At 37.6% G+C, this 19511-nt stretch overlaps 1 protein-coding gene across 1 annotated transcript in view; it reads right to left on the bottom strand.

The window, feature by feature from the left end:
- The window catches only part of ZNF106 (zinc finger protein 106), a 65799-nt gene that overhangs the window by 29091 nt on the left and 17197 nt on the right, over positions 1–19511 (bottom strand). Inside the window, exons 2-5 of the mRNA XM_045539437.1 lie at positions 17370–17455; positions 13226–13287; positions 7875–8075; positions 830–3007 (exon numbers count right to left, since the gene is read on the bottom strand). Of these exons, the coding sequence (XP_045395393.1) occupies positions 830–3007; positions 7875–8075; positions 13226–13287; positions 17370–17450 (2522 nt within the window). The 5' untranslated portion in view covers positions 17451–17455. The remainder of the gene's footprint in view (positions 1–829; positions 3008–7874; positions 8076–13225; positions 13288–17369; positions 17456–19511) is intronic.

A 19511-nucleotide genomic window follows, 5' to 3' on the forward strand; every position in this document is an offset into this window, starting at 1 on the left:
TATACAGCTATGAGAATACATTGGAGGGAATAAAAATTGAGGGTTTTATTTCATATGGAGCTCTAATTCTATATTAAACACAGTACGTAACTTCTAAAAGCAAACAAACCAAAACAAATAAAAACTACTATTGAGCACTTACAAACGCCAGGCACTTATAATCTCAAGTACTACTCACAAGGTGTGAGAAAGAAAAAGGGGGCAAAATAAATCCATTACTTCAATGAGGATAGAAATGTTCCCTAAGCCTGGAGGCCTCTATCTTACAATGCAGAATTATGATGCTCTAGTAACAAACCTGTGTGGAACACTGCTTTACCCTTCAAAAAGTCTAGTATCTCAACATAAGATAAGTAGCCAAAATATTAGAAAAGTGTTTAAAAGAAAGCATTTTGTGGTAACTATTTACAAGTTCTAAGTAAAAGGTAATGAGAAGTTATACTTAAGAGTTGTACTAGTCCTTCCAAAATTAAGATCTAGAAAAAGACATAGATTTATAGACATACTTTTTTTTATGCAGTCACTTTCTGGCCTCTACAAACCAAAGTGATGGATTTCTGATGATTTTTTTCTATGTCCCTGCCTGTTTCTCAAATAGGTGTGCTTCCATTTTAACCTGCATTTCCTACTAGGAATAACTTTATTCCATCTGTCATACAGTAGCAGTCACTCTTTGATATTAAATCAGACATCTACAATGGATTTTTGCAAACATTTAATTAAATGGAACAGATAGAATTCTCTTGACCAGGGTCAAAGGGTAACTTTTAAAGAAAGCAAAAAACAAACAAACAAACAAACAACCCAGATACTGAAAAAAGGCACACACCTGGGTAAGCCTTTGCCCAGCTCTTGCTTTTTCTTGGTTACTTGCTGAATGACTTGTTCCCAGTTGACATTTCTCCGAGAAGCATTTAGAATCTGTCGTAGGGTTGGCTTGAGCCCAGATTCCTTCTCTGTCTCACTCTTTCGATGACCGCTAATGTTGCGAATGCGACGAGCACTATTGAGATTTGGTTCAGGGAGGTGTGCTCCGGTTTTGCTCTTCAAACTAATGTGCCGGGTTAGATCTCTTTGGAGTGAGGCAGGAAAGCCAAGTTTACTCAGTTCAGGCAGGAGAGGGCCTGAGGGCTGACTGGTATCACTTTTTTGAAGCTCTGCATCCAAGCTAGTACTCTCGAAACCATCTGTTTCATAAGTTACATGAGATTTAACAGGGTCATTAACCTGTGCGTCTTCTAGAGAGGTCTTCAAGTCTAGCAGTAAGCTGGGTTGGGCACTGGGCACAGATGTCATTTGTAACTCAGACTCTTTCTGGTGAACTGCGGAATTACATGGGGAAGTGGATAGTTTTCTTGATGTTTTCAGGATTTGGTCATCTCCCTCTTTCTCATCAGCAGAATGAGTGCTACAGGATAAAACTTCTGTAGTTGCAGAACCCAGGGTTCCAATTTTTGTTCCATGTTCTTCGGTGTCAGATGTCTCTCCATCACTTTCATCTTCTAATGCATGTACTTGAAATTTAATTTTCAAAGATCCTTTTTCAGATTCTTCTACATTCCTACTTGCTTTTGCATAGTTCCTGGTCCTTTTACAAGCGTTAAGTGGATTTTGCAATGACTCATGGCACTGTAGCACCTCTTTGGCTTTTCGTAATGTATCATTTAAATTATCATCAGATTCCTTTTGAGTGCCAAATGTACTTTTATTACCCTTTAAAATACGAGGACATGAACTTCGCAATTTGGATATGTAAGAAGAACCATGGTTGTCTTCCACAGTGAGTTTGTTCAAGGGATCTGAATGTTCTCCGGGGAAAAAAGAATTAGTTCTGGTGTTTTTTGAGGGATTCTTTGAATCTTGCTTTTGAGGAAATGATTTAGTGGCTGGAACTGGAAGGAGTTGGGATTTCAATGACGGCATCTTAGCTGAGTTACACTCTTGTTCAGGTTTCTCCGTAATGGGGCAATCTCTCACCACCTCATAGGAAGCAGTGCAGTCAGAAGTGGCTTTGTGATTAAGAGATCCAGGAAATATTTCTTTCTGTGTTTTGAGTGTTGGGGAATTATTTGTCTCATCACTTTGAGGTTCTTGTGTTCCTGGTGTTATCAAGCTAAAATCAAAGAAAGGCTTATCTGTCATTTCTGACTTGTTACCAGTGACTTCTTTCAATCCTGATTGTAAATCCAGAGTCTTCTGGGAAGGGTATGGAGTCCAGCGTCGGGGCTTTTCCCTTGCTACGTTGACATTCTTTCCACTAACTTTGGAAGCTCCAATGTCTGTCTGTTTCGTGCTTTGGCTTTCCGGCTGCTCAAAATTGAAGTCAAGTAAACCTTCTGAAGGAAATTTATCAGTTGTAAATCCTTCAGAAGGACCTCTACATGGGGCAACCATACCAACTTTGTCATTTTCTTTCCGCTGCCAATTATATCTCTGTTGACTGTATTTGCTTGACTTTTTCTTGTTCCATAGCATAGTCATGTCTTCCATTTGACAGTTAGAATTTCTGTTTCTGCCTGGTTGAAATTTGTCTCCGGGGCCACTGTAATTCCAACTATTTGTACTACGTACACTGGATTTCCAGTTTCCGTTATTGTTGTTCATATGCCAACTGGAAAAGCCACCTGTTCCTTCAGAATGCCAACTGGAATTCCTTCCTGTACCATTATGATTCCAATCTACCATTCCACCACTTGAATGCCAACCACCTCCAGAATTACTATGGTTGTGAAACCAAGAGGAGGAGCCTCCTGCAACACCCTTATGCCACCCAGAACATCCTCTTAGTCCACCACTATTCCTCAAAGAATGCGGAAAGCTGTTTTTCCTAGTATTATTAAAGCCATCTTTCTCCCATTTCCAATCCCGCTGCGGAGGTCCACGATGGTGCCATGCCGGCTGACTGTAACTCTCTCTGTCTTGGTAAGGAATTCGGTCTTCTCGTCTCCATTGGGGTCGCCTGTCATCAGAGTTTATTTCTTGGCTGCTACTGGAAGGTTCATTTTGTCTGGAAGAAAAACAGTTTTTCATTAGTGAATTAAAGGAATTCTTACGCTTCCTTTAAAGGCACAACCAACCAAACATCCCCTCTACTTCTTTTCTTTTCTTTTTTTTTTTTTAAGAGATAGGGTCTCACTCTGTCACCCAGGCTGAAGTACAGTGGCAAGATCATAGCTCACTGCAGCCTCGAACTCCTGGGCTCAAGTGAAACTCCCACCTCAGCCTCCTGAGTAGCTAGGACTACAGGCACATGCCACCACACCTGGTTAATATTTATATTTTTTGCAGACATAGGGTCGGGTCTCCTTGTGACTCCTGGCCTCAAGTGATCTTCCCCACCTTCACCTCCCAAAGCGTTAGGATTACAGGCATGAGCCACCATGCCTGGCCCTATTTTTATTTCTAATAGTGGTTGCTTTCATATCTTTAAATGCTACAGTTAAACTTATATTTCTCAATTTGTTAAAAATTAAACAATATCTTACTTCCCCTATCACCCAGAAATATTAAAAATTTGACACATTTATGTTTTCCTCCTCCGGGTGGCCTGCTCCTCTTGCTTTCCCCTAGGGACACTGGGGGCTGAGGTGGGGAGAGAGGGCCTGGCTGGTCACAAAAAAAAAAAAAAAAATATATATATATATATATATATATGTATATATAATATATATATATATATAATATATTTTTTTTTCTCCCTTTCTTGGCATGTTCTGGGGTCCCTATCATCCAATTATTACTTTTATAATATGCAGCTTTTTCAAAATAAGGACAATTTTATATATAAATTTTTTTTTTTTTTTTTTTAAGACAGCGTCTCACTCTGTTTCCTGGGGTAGAGTGCAGTGGCATCATCAGAGCTCACTGCAACCTCAAACTCCTGGGCTCAAGTGATCCTCCTGCCTCAGCCTCCCAAGTAGCTGGGACCATAGGCACGCATCACCAAGCCCAGCTAATTTTTTAAAATGTTTTGTTTCTGACACTTGTTCCTGTCCTCATGAAAAAAAAAGAAAAAGAAAAGAAAAGAAAAAAGAATGTTTTGTAGAGATGGGGTCTCACTATGTTGCTCAGGCTTGAAACTCTTGGCCTCAAGTGATCTTCCTGCCTCGGCCTCCCAAAATGCTAGGATTACAGGTGTGAGCCACCGCACCAGGCCAGGACAATTATATTTTGTAGCTATGGTTAGTTATCATAGATACTACAATTTTATGTTCAGCTGCCCTTAATACTATGCTTTTTCTAGTTGTAGTTTATTTCTGAACAATTTAGTTTCTTAACCTATTTTAAATGACGAGATTATACTTTGCATGGTTACTTTCATTAATAAACACTTTTATCAAGCACCCATTCAATAATTGTTAGTGGTACAAGAAAACTTTAATGCATAGTTCCTGTTCATGAAGGGCAGTAGACCCCAGCTGAGGAAATAAGGTCACAAACAGGAGTAAAATAGCACATACCAAGTGAGTAGCACCCACAATAAGTACTATAAGGAGCTCCATGAGCTGGAGGTTTTTATAAAGAAGCTACAGCTGTTTCAACTATTCATGTTACACACAGAGTCCACAGAAATATGAGTAAGTTTAAGTAAACATCACAGCTATAAGTGTGAAAACCACTTTCTCTACAAACTGCCTATGGTGTGCCTGGTGCGATCCCCGTGGTAGGTGCTCAAAATATTGAGTAATAGTAGCTAAAATTTACTGAGTATCTACTGTTCAGGCATTCAATGCTAAGCACTCTGAGATATATAGATTATCTCACTTAATTTTCACAATCCTGAGGCAAGTCTTCTTTTTTTAGTTAGCCAGTCAAATTTAGTGGGGGTGGGGGAGTGTTGTACAAGTATTCTTATTATTCCTATCCTTTAGATGAGGAAACAGGATTAGAGAGGTTAAGTAACTTGCCTGGAACAAGACAGCCAGAAAGTGGTAGAGCAGAGATTTAAACCTTGGTGGTCTGACTCGAGTCTATATTCCTAACCACTACGCCTTGATACAATGAAAATCCCCAAACAAAGTTTCTGCAGTTCGGTTCCTTCCTTTGAACTTGACTTAAATCTTAAACTCAGGCCAGGCGCAGTGGCTCACACCTGTAATCCTAGCACTCTGGGAGGCCAAGGCGGGAGGATCACTCGAGGTCAGGAGTTCAAGACCAGCCTGAGCAAGAGCAAGACCCCGTCTCTACTAAAAAATAGAAAGAAATGATTTGGACAGCCAAAAATATATATAGAAAAAATTAGCCGGGCATGGTGACGCATGCCTGTAGTCCCAGCTACTCAGGAGGCTGAGGCAGAAGGATTGCTTGAGCCCAGGAGTTTGAGGTTGCTGTGAGCGAGGCTGACACCACGGCACTTTGGCCCAGGCAACAGAGCGAGACTCTGTCTCAAAAAAAAAAAAAATCTTAAACTCAGTATTGGCTTTAAAAGCTTTCAATGTCTATAGTAGTTTGTACACAAATTAGAAGTTCTTCCTTTTTCACAAGATGGAATCAAAAGTTAATTTACCTAAAAGCTTAAACATCCACTCACATTATAAATCACAATAATTTCTAAACAGGAGATTCCAAATTCCCAAGTAACAAGTGTTAGTACATAAATTAGCAGAATTTTTATTTTTTTTTGGTGACAGGATCTTGCTCTGTCACCCAGGCTAGAGTTCAGTGGCATCATCCTCACAGCAACCTCAAACTCCCCGGCTCAACTGATCCTCCTGCCTCAGCCTCCCAAGTAGCTGGGACTACAGGCATGCACTACCATGCCTGTTTAGTTTTTTGTCTTTTTTTTTTGGTAGAGACGGGGTCTTGCTATGTTACTCAAGCTGGTCTCGAACTCCTGGCCTCCAGTGATCCTCCCACTTTGGCCTCCCAAAGTGCTAGGATTACAGGCACGAGCCATCCTAGCCATAATTTTTTTAAAATATATTAAACCATTAACCAAATGCTTTTATGTTTTGATTCTAGGCAGATTTGATTCTTAGATGCTTTTGACATCCAAGGGGACCCCTGACTCAGCTATATTAAGGTGATTAGAAATGGGAGAACTGGGGAATAAGTCACTCACAAAGTAGAATTCCTAGATCATGAATTGGCTAGATCCAGGGGATAACAGCATTCAGCTAAACCCACAGCCCAGAAAGAACAATAGAGGTTAAAAATCTCATGAAGAAAAAAATGAAAAAGCAAACAAACAAAAAAAACCCTGAAGAAATAAGTAGATGATTTTATACATAGGTCACCAAAGAGGCATATCAGAAGACTCTAAGAATTATAACTATGATATGAATGTCTACTCTGAGAAGCTCTGTTAAACTTAATATTAAATCATTTACACAGATAAGCTAATAACAGCACTAGTGTGTAAGAACGAAACAGAGGTTAGTCTCCTAGAGGCTACAACTCCCTAAAAAAGGAAAAAGTAAACTATACCTATACCAAACTAATTAGAACGTCATTTGAAGGACTAAGCAACTAAACAATTTAAGAACCATGTTGCTACAGGTTGAGTGTTTCTTATCTGAAATGCTTGGGATCGAAGTGTTTCAGATTTCAATTGCTTTGGATTTTGGAATATTTGCATATACACGAGAAATTTTGGGGACGGGATGCAAGTCTAAACACGAAATTCATTTATTTCACATACACCTTATACACATAGCATGAAGGTAAACTTTTATACAATATTTTAAATAACTCTGTGCAATTATTAAATGAAATCAGATGTGGAATTTTCCACTTTTGATGTCATTTGGAGCTTAAAATGTTTCGGATTTTTGGAGCATTTCAGATTAGGGATGCTCAACCTTTGAAGACTAAACAGTCACCTTCAGGGACTTGTTCAAAAAACTTTTAACATATAGAGTAAAAACTACTTCCTTTTTATAGTCAAACCTTTAACTAAAAAGGAGGTACAGACCAGGTATAACTAGTATTCAAGAAGGATCTTTAAGTTTTTATTTTAGAATTTGACATGTTTCTCATCATGTCCTAGGACTTGAAAAATTATCCCACCTTGTAAGTGGTTCTCTCTCAGTCATATCTGAAAATTTCTATCTTATTAAACTCTTTAAAAAAAATTTATAATTGGCCAGGAGTGGTGGCTCCCTCCTGTAATGCTAGCACTCTGGGAGGCCAACGCAGGAGGATTGCTTGAGGTCAGAGGCTTGAAACCAGCCTGAGCAAGAGCAAGAGCAAGAACCCATCTTTACTAAAAAATAGAAAAAAATTTATTAAAAAAAAAAATTGAACTCTCTAGACCACAATCAGTAAGGTAAAAACACAAACACCTAATTATACCTGAATGTATAAATGCAGGTATAAATTATGCAAGCTAGAAAACTTGTATTGCTCAAATGATCCTAACACTGTCAAATTTAAAATATAAATTTATTTAATAAATATTTACAGAAACACAGAGAGAGAACCAAGCACTGTAATAGTCACTAGGGATACAAAGATAAAGAGATAAATCAAATTTGGAGAAACACCATGTTAATTCACATCTGGCAAAAAAATTTTTTCCTAAGGGCTGTTATTTTTAGCAATAAGAAATATTACATAATTTATTCAATGAAGCTTATACTCTAATATCTTTACCAATAAAAACAGTTCTAAACATAGTTTCCAACATGACAAAATTTCAGATACATAGCTGTCGCTAGCTTATGTAGGGACAATCCTGAGTTTGATTTCTTAAAGCAGACAGCACAGTAGTTCAAGGAAGCATTCCATTGCCCTTTTATGCATAAGACAGCAACCTCAAGCTAAACTTTATAACTAATAAGTGCTATAGGTTGAAAATACAAAATGTAAAATGTATTCTGTACTATGTTCTGTTACAGACAGGATTTTTTTTAAAAATCAAAATCCTTACTTACCGACTTTGTTCTTTCCTTTGTTTTATTAACTGAATGAGTTCCTTGTCAAAATAATCATCTTCCTCTTCCTCTCCCTTTCCATCATCTTCTCTTTCCTGGGCATCAACGTTATCTTTGTGCAACTGGCCAGAAATGTGCTTTGCATATGCAGAAAGACCCACTTCTGTGACCCCGCACACTCGGCACTCATGACTACTGTCCCTAGGGAAAGAGGGAGATGAGGGACATTCAATTCTCCCCACTGGCATGGCACACTCACCAGATCTGTTACAGTTTCCTCTGAAAGACACTGCACACTTTGGCACAGCGAAAAAGTAGTGTTAATCAATTTTAATGCTCCTTTCATCACTTTTAATAAATTTGTTCATAAGTTACTTTTGAAATGAATTTAAGATTCTTTTCCAGCAATCAAGAGGTAATACACTTCAGATTAATGTCGTTTAGGAGGAGAAATCTTCTTGAATTGCTGTACTTTAAAATCTTGCCAGAGGAAACATGGTGAAAGGGGAGGCAGGGCAGGGGGCTCAGAGCAAACAGAAGTTGCTCCGGAGCACACCCATGGTGCCAGCTGCACTCAGAAAGCCTGGTGACAGCGCTTACATTTAATCTCTGGTCTACAGCTTTCTTCCAGTGAAAGTTAAGGGGTGGAGAAAAGGGTAGGCGATGCAACCAATCCCAACTGCGTAACTAAACCGGAACAGCTGGAGCTCTGCCTGGAATGTGAAGATTCCAGACCCCAGTGCAAATGATAGGAGCAGTCCAGGCAAACTTTTTTGGTCTGGATGATACATGTGATCTACATTCTGCTTAAGAAGGACTTATTTTAAAGGGAATGGAAAGCATTTCATTTGTAGGAAGTTAACAGCTGTGCTAAGCAAATGTTTTTTCTCAAGTTTCAGAAAATGCTGCTGTTCAGAGAGAAGCAAAACCAGGTTTTTAGTTAAACTGGGGAGATTTGTTTTTATTTTCTTTTACTGTACACACTTAATGGTAAATCTCATACTTGGCCAGTCTTAAGAAGCCAAAGTCTTCAATCAATGTCCAGAGCCATAGCAGGTCTATAATGTAACTGCTTTTCAGCTTCCTAAAATCCTTTGATTAGGTCAGCTGTCTATGTAGTCATTTATGAAAAACATCTGAACACCATGGCCACAAGACAGCAGTATCCATTCAATAATCCAAATTGGCTTAACTCTGTATCATGTGTCTTGGGTTTACACTAGTTATATTTTTGCACTTCCTATGCCAATCTATAAAAAACCAACACAAAAAGACATGCTGTCTAGGGCCAGACAGACAAAAACATAAAAGCGTGTATGCATCTCAGCTCCATCTTCCCCACACATATACCTAACAAGATACGGGCAGAATTTATATTACTTAACTTGAAGAGTCTCTCAAAACTGAGCACTTCATTGACTAGAAAATGGTTTCTGTTATGAACCACCTGAACATATATTAAAAAAAAAAAAAAGACAGAAACAAAGAAACCTTATTGAACAATTACTAAATTCCAGGAACTATGCTAGGCATATGGTCATTGTCGTCTAGGGTGATAAAGTATAAAACTCAATGCCCAGTAAGTTTACAAAACCAAGTTTCTTACTTTGTAAGAATCATGGAGAATGCTTTAGAAAAACTGAGAAAATTACAAGTTTTCACCTTTTTTTTGACTTTGTAACCTCAAATGCTGACATTTTAAAGATTCATTTTGATGAGCTCTGACCAGGTTCCCTAAAAATAGTAATACCTGATTACCCAGAATATCAATATTCAATTTCCTTCTAATTTCACGGGTCCTAAAATACATTATTTTCACTGATAGTTTTCAACTGTCCTTACTACATTTATATATTTAAAGAATAATAATCCTCAAATTTCTCCAGTTTACCAGGGATATAGACACATGCTTCTCTCAAGCAATTAAACTGATCGTAGCTCATTCCAAGAGAATGTTAACTTTTTTCAGAAAACAAGCCGTTTCTCACAGCAACACAGAAAGGAGTTAATATATAAATATAAATCTACCCATAATGGGCAGCATCAGAACAATCTATAACAAACCCAGAATACCTAATTTACACTATAAACACTCAAATCAACTGAATTTTCCAGTTAGAAAATCTCTGTGTCTTAAAACTCTCTAAAACTATGGAAAATATTTTAGTCTACTTTTCTACCTAAAAAGTATAGAATGCTTAACTGTATATAGCAGAACCAGGGACATCACTTAATCGGAAACATTTAGTACAAGGTATTTTTAAATAAAAGCCCTGATTTTACCCCTATTTCTAAAATGCAGAGAATTTTTCTCATGTTTAAATAATCAAAAACCCTCTCTCTTTAAAGACACAATTAGAAAGCCACATTGACTTTTTAAAAATATTAAAGAATGTGGGATAAAGTAGGCAGAATTTAACTGTTAAAAATAAACATCCATAATCATAAACCCACACGTTTGTAACCCCAAAGCACAAGCATATGATGGATACTTAACAGACATTCAAACACAAATTTTTAAAAACATTTTGCTTTCCTTGTGAGAAAGAATATTACCATAGTTCCAGTTATTTGACAGAGAAACACAATCAAAGACCCTGGCCAGAAGAGCACATGAAAGTTAATACTAAAAATGATTTTTCAAAAAAACAGAAATCCGTAAAGTTTTTCTTACAAATGAAATCTAGTTTAAAAAAAAGAGAGAGAAACTTTACAAGAAACTTTGAAAAGAGAAAATCCACATTTATATAGAGATAAAGATCAGGGTAGTAAAAATCACATCTTCTGAAAATTCACATGTGCCTGGAGATAACCGTATCAACTGTTTTATACACAACAGACATTCATGCTTCCACATATGGTGTTTAGGAAACCACGGTTTTACAAGTTAACAGCAAGTTAAATAATATTTTAGCAATGCTACTTTCCGATTCTTTATCAATTACCTGTTAAAATGCTTACTACTTTGCATAAATACATAAAACAATTACTGCTTTGCTTCTTGGCTAATAAAGGTAGTAATTTTCCTCAGAGCATTTAAAGGCAGGCCTAAATTAGCTTCATCCTGTTACCACACAATTTCCTCTCATGTGTGAAAGACAAAGTCTTAAGATATTCTCTCCATAAGCTTTTCTTTATTAAGCTTGCTCTAACTACTCGACAACAGCTGCTTGATATATAAAGGTTTGTGCCTTTTTAATACCCTCTATGTGGAGATACTACTCACAGCCCACACATCTGAACAAGCATATTAGGAAAAAACAGGGAAATGTTCCACATGTCCACAGCAGTGAACCAAACAGGACCACTTACTTCTCATTCACGTTGGCATTAAAAACCTTAAAAAATGTGCATTTTATAGTTCTTAACCAAATCGGTGACAACCAAAAATTGTAGATAACAACTATAAAGAGAAACAGAAAGTCTTAACACCAGAAAGCCAGTAATTAAACATGAAAACAAGAGGAAATAATCATAAAACTAATAATAGGGAAAAGGAATGACTGATGACTACTTGTACCTATGGTACAAACTGGTGATGACTGTCCTTACAGTAAATGCTCCAAGTCAGTAAATGATTTTTGCAATTTCTATGGGTTTTAATAGTTTTGTAAGCTGTTTTTTCTTGCTACCTGCCTGCCTTCTCCCTTATAATTTGTTACAGGCCAGGAAACCATGTAAAACTTGTTAGTACTATATCTGAGTAAATAAGTGCTAAAGTGCTCTCCTCTACATAAAATGATTTTGGGTGCCAAAGCTGACATTTATATTGGCAGGTCAGAATGGCTTTTTATGTTTTCTTCCTTAAAAAGCAACTATGTTCCAAATAATTAAATGTGGTAGATAAAATATCCAAGGCACAGTTAAGTTGGGAATGGGGAAGAAATAAGTTACAAAACAATACATATATAGCAATGTGGTTCAGTTATGTTAATAAGGCAAAACAAAATGTGTATGTATATAAATATATGTAAATATATAAAAAGAGTTCTGGGTAGGATATACAACAAACTGTTGATTTTCCTCTTAGAGGGGAGTAGGATTTAGGAGGGGTTGAGGGAGAAGACTTTTATTTTCTTTTACTTCTTATGATTCAGCACTGAACTGTATGTAATCAAACTTTTTTAAATGTTTTAAATGGCTGATTAGTGATCTCTGAATTAATAAGGCATTCACCTCGGAATGCATGGGCTTCTCTCCTACAGACTAGGTCTACTGACCTCATTTGCTTTGTTTGATTTTATAATATAGTACATATGGGGCAGGTGGCAGGTAAATAGCCAATAATCAGGTGAATGCCAGAAGGAAGTCTGCTGAAATGGGTTTTTAAATAATTAAAATAATCCATATAGATAATCAAAAGTGTACTGGATTTCACAGGCTTTCAATGGCAACAAGTTAGATACCATATATATTCAAGGTATTATGATAAGGACTCCCCACAGTAAATCTGAATGAAAATCTCTCTTACATTGCTCCTAAGACCTAACCTTTCCACAGTAAAGGGACTAGGGGCATGGAAAAATTCCACTAATAGGCTAAAGAGATGCTGAAAGTTTAATAACACATTAATTTGCCCACACAATCTAAAACTGTAGTACTTAAAATACAAATAATTTCAAATGACCTAGGTTGAAAGCCTTGATCAAAACTTGTAACTATTATTCATGGAATAAGATATAATTCATATTTCTCAGGTTCCCAATGTTTCTCCTTCTATTCAGTCTCTAAACTTCAAATTTGCAGAAGTCAAAAACATCTAAAAAGTTTACACAGATGGACAAAAAGACATGGAATAAACACATATGCTACATTTCATTTTTTAAAGGTGCTTACTTAGATTTTCTTCCCTTAAACAACTCAAGCTACAAATCACAGAATAGCATTCTTAAATACGTTTAAGGTTCGTACTTTGATTTTGTTTACACCAATGAGATTTAGTGCTATTTAGCAGACTTTGGATTTCTCAGACAATTCCAGCAACACTAAAGGTTTATGGCATGCAATAATTTGTAACACTGCTGAAACAAAAATATGAAATGTCCTAGTTGCAAGGCTGGTGTGTAGGAATGAGAACACTTACTAATGAGAGCTAGCTCATCCCAACTCACCTTTGTTGTAATCTACTTGCTAGAGCTACTGTGCATTCTACACATTTGAGATGCACAAAGATATCAGGGTTTATCCGTTTTGAATGCCCAAATCTATTGTTATTAATTCGAAGTGATTGTTCTACGGCGTGGTAAGACAACATTCATTTATGATGGATTACACAAAACAAGCTAACAGGCACCATTAGCACTCAGATCCCCCCACATCCACAAATTTATGGAAGAAAGTCGTTCCCATACCTGCCCTTCAGGTTTTCAAGTTCCCTGTGATGCAACATGCTCCGCATGTGTTCGTCCATCTCCTTCAAAATTAAAGAAAGCAGATTAAACTAAGGGGGAATACCTTGAAAAAAGTTCCTCTGTTCCTATTAAATCAACAATTGGGGCGGAAGCACTTTGTGTCAAATGTTTTTTGTGGTTACTCTTCTCAGTTCAATACTAACATCAGTTCCTTATTAAATAATTCTTTGGCTGTGTTTTTAATATATTTCATTTTTAAATAAAAGGTATTCTTAGGAAGACATATTTAAGTGGCTTTCTAAAACTGTTAGCAAGTATTGTCTTTAGGAGGCAAAAGATTTAAGTATAAACTAAGTAGGTTAAATTCTATCCTATTATAAAGAATTTACTGAAGTTTATTTTTTAAAAAACTCTCAAATCTCTTAACTTTACAAATATTTGGCTACTTTTATCCATACTCTCTCTTTCCCTACCCAACTGAGAGTTTCTCAAGAGTAAGCTACAACTTTTGCCTGTATCTTGGCCAGGGCCTGGCATATAGTCGTCAAAAAGCATTTGTTGAATGAATATAGATGAATATGTCAATTTAGATAGGAGTTACAAATAACAAAGCCCCTCTGAGGCAGATCAGAAAATTTTAAAAAATACTTTGAACATAGCAGATCATTCCTTTATTCTCACTGCCCACTTCCCCACTTCCCCGATTGATTTGTTTGGTTCTAATGAAAAGTTTGAACATTTACTAGGTTCCCCCATCTCTTCAGCCCACCTTTAGTGGGAAGAAAATATGTAGAAAAGCTGCCACTTAAAAACATGCACACATGTGTGCACATGCACACAACTCAAACAAGGTAAATGTCCATCCCTTTGTCACTCCAAAATATATATAGGCAGCATGCCATAATTAGAAAATGTCTATTTACATATATAATAATAAAGGGATACTATAACTGCTGACTATTGCTATTTACTGTGCTCCATGTAAAGTGTCTCAAACATTTTCCCACTTGAACCTCAAAATACTGCTGAGGGAGTATTATCATATTAACTTCATAAGGACACAAGGATGCAGAGAAGTTAACTCATTCACTCACCAAATATTTACCAAGTGCTCATTATATGCCAAATACAAAACTAAGCACTGAAAGGGTAAGTGTGAGAATATTCACAGTCTTGCCCTCTCAGAGTCATAATCAAGTAGTCAAAGCGTGACTCAAACCCAAGCAGATCTGACATCAAAGTCAATGTTTCAGACATTATGTCACACTATAAGCATCTAGCACATTGAGATTGTTCATTATATACAGTACATTTATCAAAACAGTACAGAACAATCCATTATGACTTTAACTTATCTACTATCATGTGATTAAGAGTGCTGTGATTCAAAACACTTCCTTTACATGGCAACTTTACTGAAAATGACCATCATTTCCTTCCCCTGCACACTAATGCTTCATATGAAGACAGTAGCTTCACACGGAGACAGTAGCTTCACACGTGATCCCTTCTACCTAAAACTGATTGGCCACTAATTAGAACTAACACTTTCAGAGCTGAAAACTGAGTCAAGTTAGTGACAGAACATAGAATGAAACAATCCACGAATATACCACACCTTCTCAAGTCCCTATGCTTCCTGTTGGGCAATCTTCCCTTGATTTAGATTCTTATCCATATGCCAAATCCCCCTTTCTTGAGCTAAATTTAAGTGGGTTCTGTTCCTTGCAACGAAGCCATTCCTGACCAAAACAGTACCTGCTGAAATGGATTATTCTCTCTGATATAAATGCCAATTCTAAATTCTATTTACTACAAAAATATTATTCAAAATCAGTTTAAATATGATTTTTGATTTTCTAAAACACCTCACTAATCTTTTTCTAAGTTTACATGCAAAATCCTTCCCCATCCTGCTTCAAGGAATGAATGAAAATAGTGAGACAATTGAGCTTTCAAAATAATTAGAAAAGATCCACAGGCACAGGATTAAGGCATAGGATTAATAGCCCCAAATGCGTACCTTCTCAGATACCAGGCTTCTATTTAGTTCCTTGCATATTAATCAATATTATGGTTTTAAAGTGGGGGGGGGCAGGTTTCATACAAAGAAATACGTATTTTTTAATTCCAAGGTTTCTCAGTCTTTTATAAGTTAATGAGCATCAGGATACTCAGGGATGTAGTATGCAGCTATTTCCCATACTCAATTCACCTTAGAACAACCTCTTCTCCTCCACAGTGTATTCGGAAAGATCAGGGTTACACTAGTTTGGGAAACTAGAGGAAGGCACTGCTTCAACATAAATTGTTCAGAGTCTATCTAAAAATAAGTATCAGAGTTATCCCTTCCAACTAACCCATTCTGTTATTTTCTTAAACCATATTGCTCACTGAAAGCAGACCATTCCATTGCTTAAAAATCTACTATAATTGGCTTTCCCTAAGGCAGGAATGCATAACTGCAGTCCTTGATTTAACTTCATCATGATCGTGGAAAAAAGTGTGAAGAAATGAAAATATGTTTTAAACCAGAGTAGAAGAAATGCCAAAAGATTTAAAATGGCAAAATTATATCACAAGATAGGGCTGCTACTCCACGAAAATCTGCTATCACATCTCTGAGCATCGGGCTATCCATTGCACACCTTCACCCTGTCTCCCCCCAACCTGAAAGTAGTCGTAAGGAATTTTGACTTACTGACAATTTACATAAATCCTCATCTAAACTTTTAAAACTAGATGAGCTGTTCTTTTACTTTACAGTTCTTTTACTGTAAAAGGTAGCAGGTACATTATTAAACATGATTTTAAAATCTCAACTGATTTTTTCCATCACTAACAGAAATCCTAAATAAGAAAAAACAATTCTCCACCCCAGCCTAGTGGATGGATCACAATTAACCCCTCAATCCAGCATTCAACATTATCAACTGTCTTCACTTAAATTACAAATTATAGTCCTGCTATTCCCAAGACAAAACTGTTCTAATCAGATGAGCCTTCTTCCCACCTCCTTGAACCAACCTCTGTGTCTCTATACATGTTGTTCTCCTACTTAAAATATCTCTCCCTCATTTCTCTTAAACTATCTTTTTTTTTGAGACAGAGTCTCACTTTGTTGCCCGGGCTAGAGTGAGTGCTGTGGCGTCAGCCTAGCTCACAGCAACCTCAAACTCCTGGCTTAAGTGATCCTACTGCCTCAGCCTCCCGAGTAGCTGGGACTACAGGTGTGCGCCACCATGCCCGGCTAATTTTTTCTATATATATTTTTAGTTGTCCAGATAATTTTTATTTCTATTTTTAGTAGAGATGGGGTCTTGCTCAGGCTGGTCTCGAACTCCTGACCTTGAGCGATCCACCCGCCTCGGCCTCCCAGAGGGCTAGGATTACAGGCGTGAGCCACCATGCCCGGCCATCTTAAACTATCTTATTCCTAGACATCTTCCAAAGTTCACTACTTCCATTCAGACTTCCCTGGCTAACCTAGCCCATGATTTCCCGGTTCTCTGAATTGCCAATGACAATAAAAAACATCTTACAAGCATATAGAATAAATTCCTCAGCATTTAAGCTAGCAGCACTACCATGCAAGCAAATGATAAAGGTAAGAGAAGGCAAAAAGTGAGACAAATTATGGCCAATTTCCCTAAGGAATAGGTGAACTCAGTTCATAAAAAGGTCTGTTTTTCTTTGAGCAACAACCCCACCTTGTGGACACCTTGATAATATCATCTCGAATGTGCTGCCAAGCATAGGCATGAACTGAACGCAGACACACATAGTATATGCTCTCTTTTAGCTGATCAGAAAGTATGTGACTCTAAAACTTCAGAAGACAGTATAACCTCAAGTAACCTCTGAATTTGAAGGTATTTTCTCTCTAACTGGTTACTAATTAAATTTCTCTATATCATCTACTTTTGAGTACCCTCAAATTCTGGATAGAAATTTAGTATTAAATAATACATAAAGCCAGTAGGCTTTTATGAGGCTGTAATATGAAAGAAACCGGTGGAATGAGACTATTGTTTAGGAAAGAAGCATAAATAAGACATTGTTAAATGCTTTTACCTATCTATTAATAACATATGTCTCTTTAAAAATTAGTCATAAAGCCTCAGATTGTCTCTTCCATTATTACCTTTTTTGAGCCGTACACAATGTGGCACAATATGCACTTTCGTTCTCGTACCATAGTGACCAGATCTGAAGCACTCAACATCACACCTGCAATGAGGAAGTAACATTTAGTAACCTTTTTAAATATCTTTTTAGATTCATCTTAACCTAGACAAAATTGTAAGTCTTATACCTTCCTCACCTCCACCCTGCTCCTCCCCCAGTCTTCCCATCTCGATAAATTCCAATTTTCCAGGTGCCTAGGGCAAAAACTTTGAGAGTCACCCTTGATCCCTCTTTCTCACCCCATATCCACTCTGGTAAGCAAATTCTGTCAGTCCTACCTTGAAATATATCCAAATTCCAACCACTTCTCAACACCTACCACACCCTGTAATCTCTCATATGGCATTACCCTACTGACTTGACTCCCTGCTCTTACTCTTGTCCTTACAGTCTACTCTACAAACAGTAGCCAGATTCTCAGAAGAGGATTCTTTCAAAATTTAAGTTAGACAGTTTGCACATCCTAAATCTGAAATGCTCCAAAATCTGAAACTTCTTTTTCTGAGAAAGAGTCTCGCTCTGTGATCCAGGCTAGAGTGCAGTGGCGTCATCATAGCTCACTGAAATCTCAAACTCTGGGGTTCAAGTGATCCTCCTGCCTCAGCCTCCCGAGTAGGACTACAAGCGTGCACCACCATGCCTGGCTAATTTTTCATTTTTTGTAGAGACTGGGTCTCACTCTTGCTCAGGCTGGTCTTGAACTCCTGAACTCAAGTGATCCTCCTGCCTCAGCCTCCTAGAGTAATCTGAAACTTTCTGATCAACAACATGACATTCAAAAAAATACTCAATAGAGCATTTTGGACTTTTGATTTTTGAATTTGAGATGTTTTAGCCAGTAAGTGCAATGCAAATATTCCAAAATCTGAAAAAATTTGAAATCCACAACACTTCTGGTCCCAAGCATTTTGCATAAAGGATACTCAACCTGTAGGTAATTCCTCTGCTCAGAATTTTCCAATGCCTTCCCATCTCACTCACAGAAAACCCAAAGTCCTTGCTATGGCTACAAAATCTGTTTCTCACTTCCTCTCCGATTTCATGCCCACACTCTCCCTCTATTATTCCATTCCAGTCACATTGCCCTCCTTGCAATTCCTTGATCACACCACGGATTCTCCCGCTTTAGGGCTTCTATATTTCCTGTGCTCTCTGCCTGGAATATTTTTCCCTAAGATGTTCTTAGGGTTCTCTTGGCTCACTCTCTCATTTCCATCAGTATCTCAAATGTTGCCTCACTGGGGAGGCCTTGCCTAACCAACTATATTAATACTATACTTTCTGACACACATCCTCCACCCACTTCCTCTAGTCTCCTATTAGGTGTTTCCATAGAAGGCCTCAACAATATCTCCTACCCCATGTGCTCTTTTGCAGTAGGATCTTGCCACTACCCAACAAAAGGGGAAACCTCACGAGAACTATTTAATATTTTGATCAATAAAACGTGGTAGAAGTGAAGCTGTACAAATTCTGAGGCTGGGCTTTCAAAATCTGCACCTTCTGCCTCTGCCCACTTGTTACACTCCCTCATGGAACCCCGCCACCATGCTGTGAGAAGCCAAAGCCACAAGGAGAGGCCAAATGGAAAAGAAGTGAGGCCCCAACTGAGCACCCAAACCACCACCAGGACCAACTGACAGCCATATGGGTGAGTCATCTTGGGGGTTCCAGGTCCAGCCACCAATGAGAGACCCCAAGTGAGACCAATAGATGAACAATCTAGATAAGCCCTTTAAACCCCACAAAATTGTGAGAAACAATAAAATAGTTGTTTTAAGTGAGTAAATTTTGGAATAGTTTGTTATGAAGCCAGTGATAGAAATATCTAAAACAAACACCTTTTACTACCTTTCATAGTATACATTTGTTATGCTCCATCTTCTCCCAATTAAAATTTAAGTTCCATGAGAACAGGGACTTCGTGTATTCTGCTCACTAGTATATAGTTCTAGCATTTAGAACAGTGTCCGGCATATCATAAGCAACCCATAAGCGTTTGTTGAATTATTCCAAATGGAACTATCAACTGGGTTAGAAACCCAAGTAAATGTGAGAAACAGCTGGGTAAACACTGGGGTTTGGAGTACGACTCAAA

Source organism: Lemur catta, chromosome 1, assembly GCF_020740605.2.
Source record: "Lemur catta isolate mLemCat1 chromosome 1, mLemCat1.pri, whole genome shotgun sequence".
NCBI classification, from domain to species: Eukaryota; Metazoa; Chordata; class Mammalia; order Primates; family Lemuridae; genus Lemur; species Lemur catta.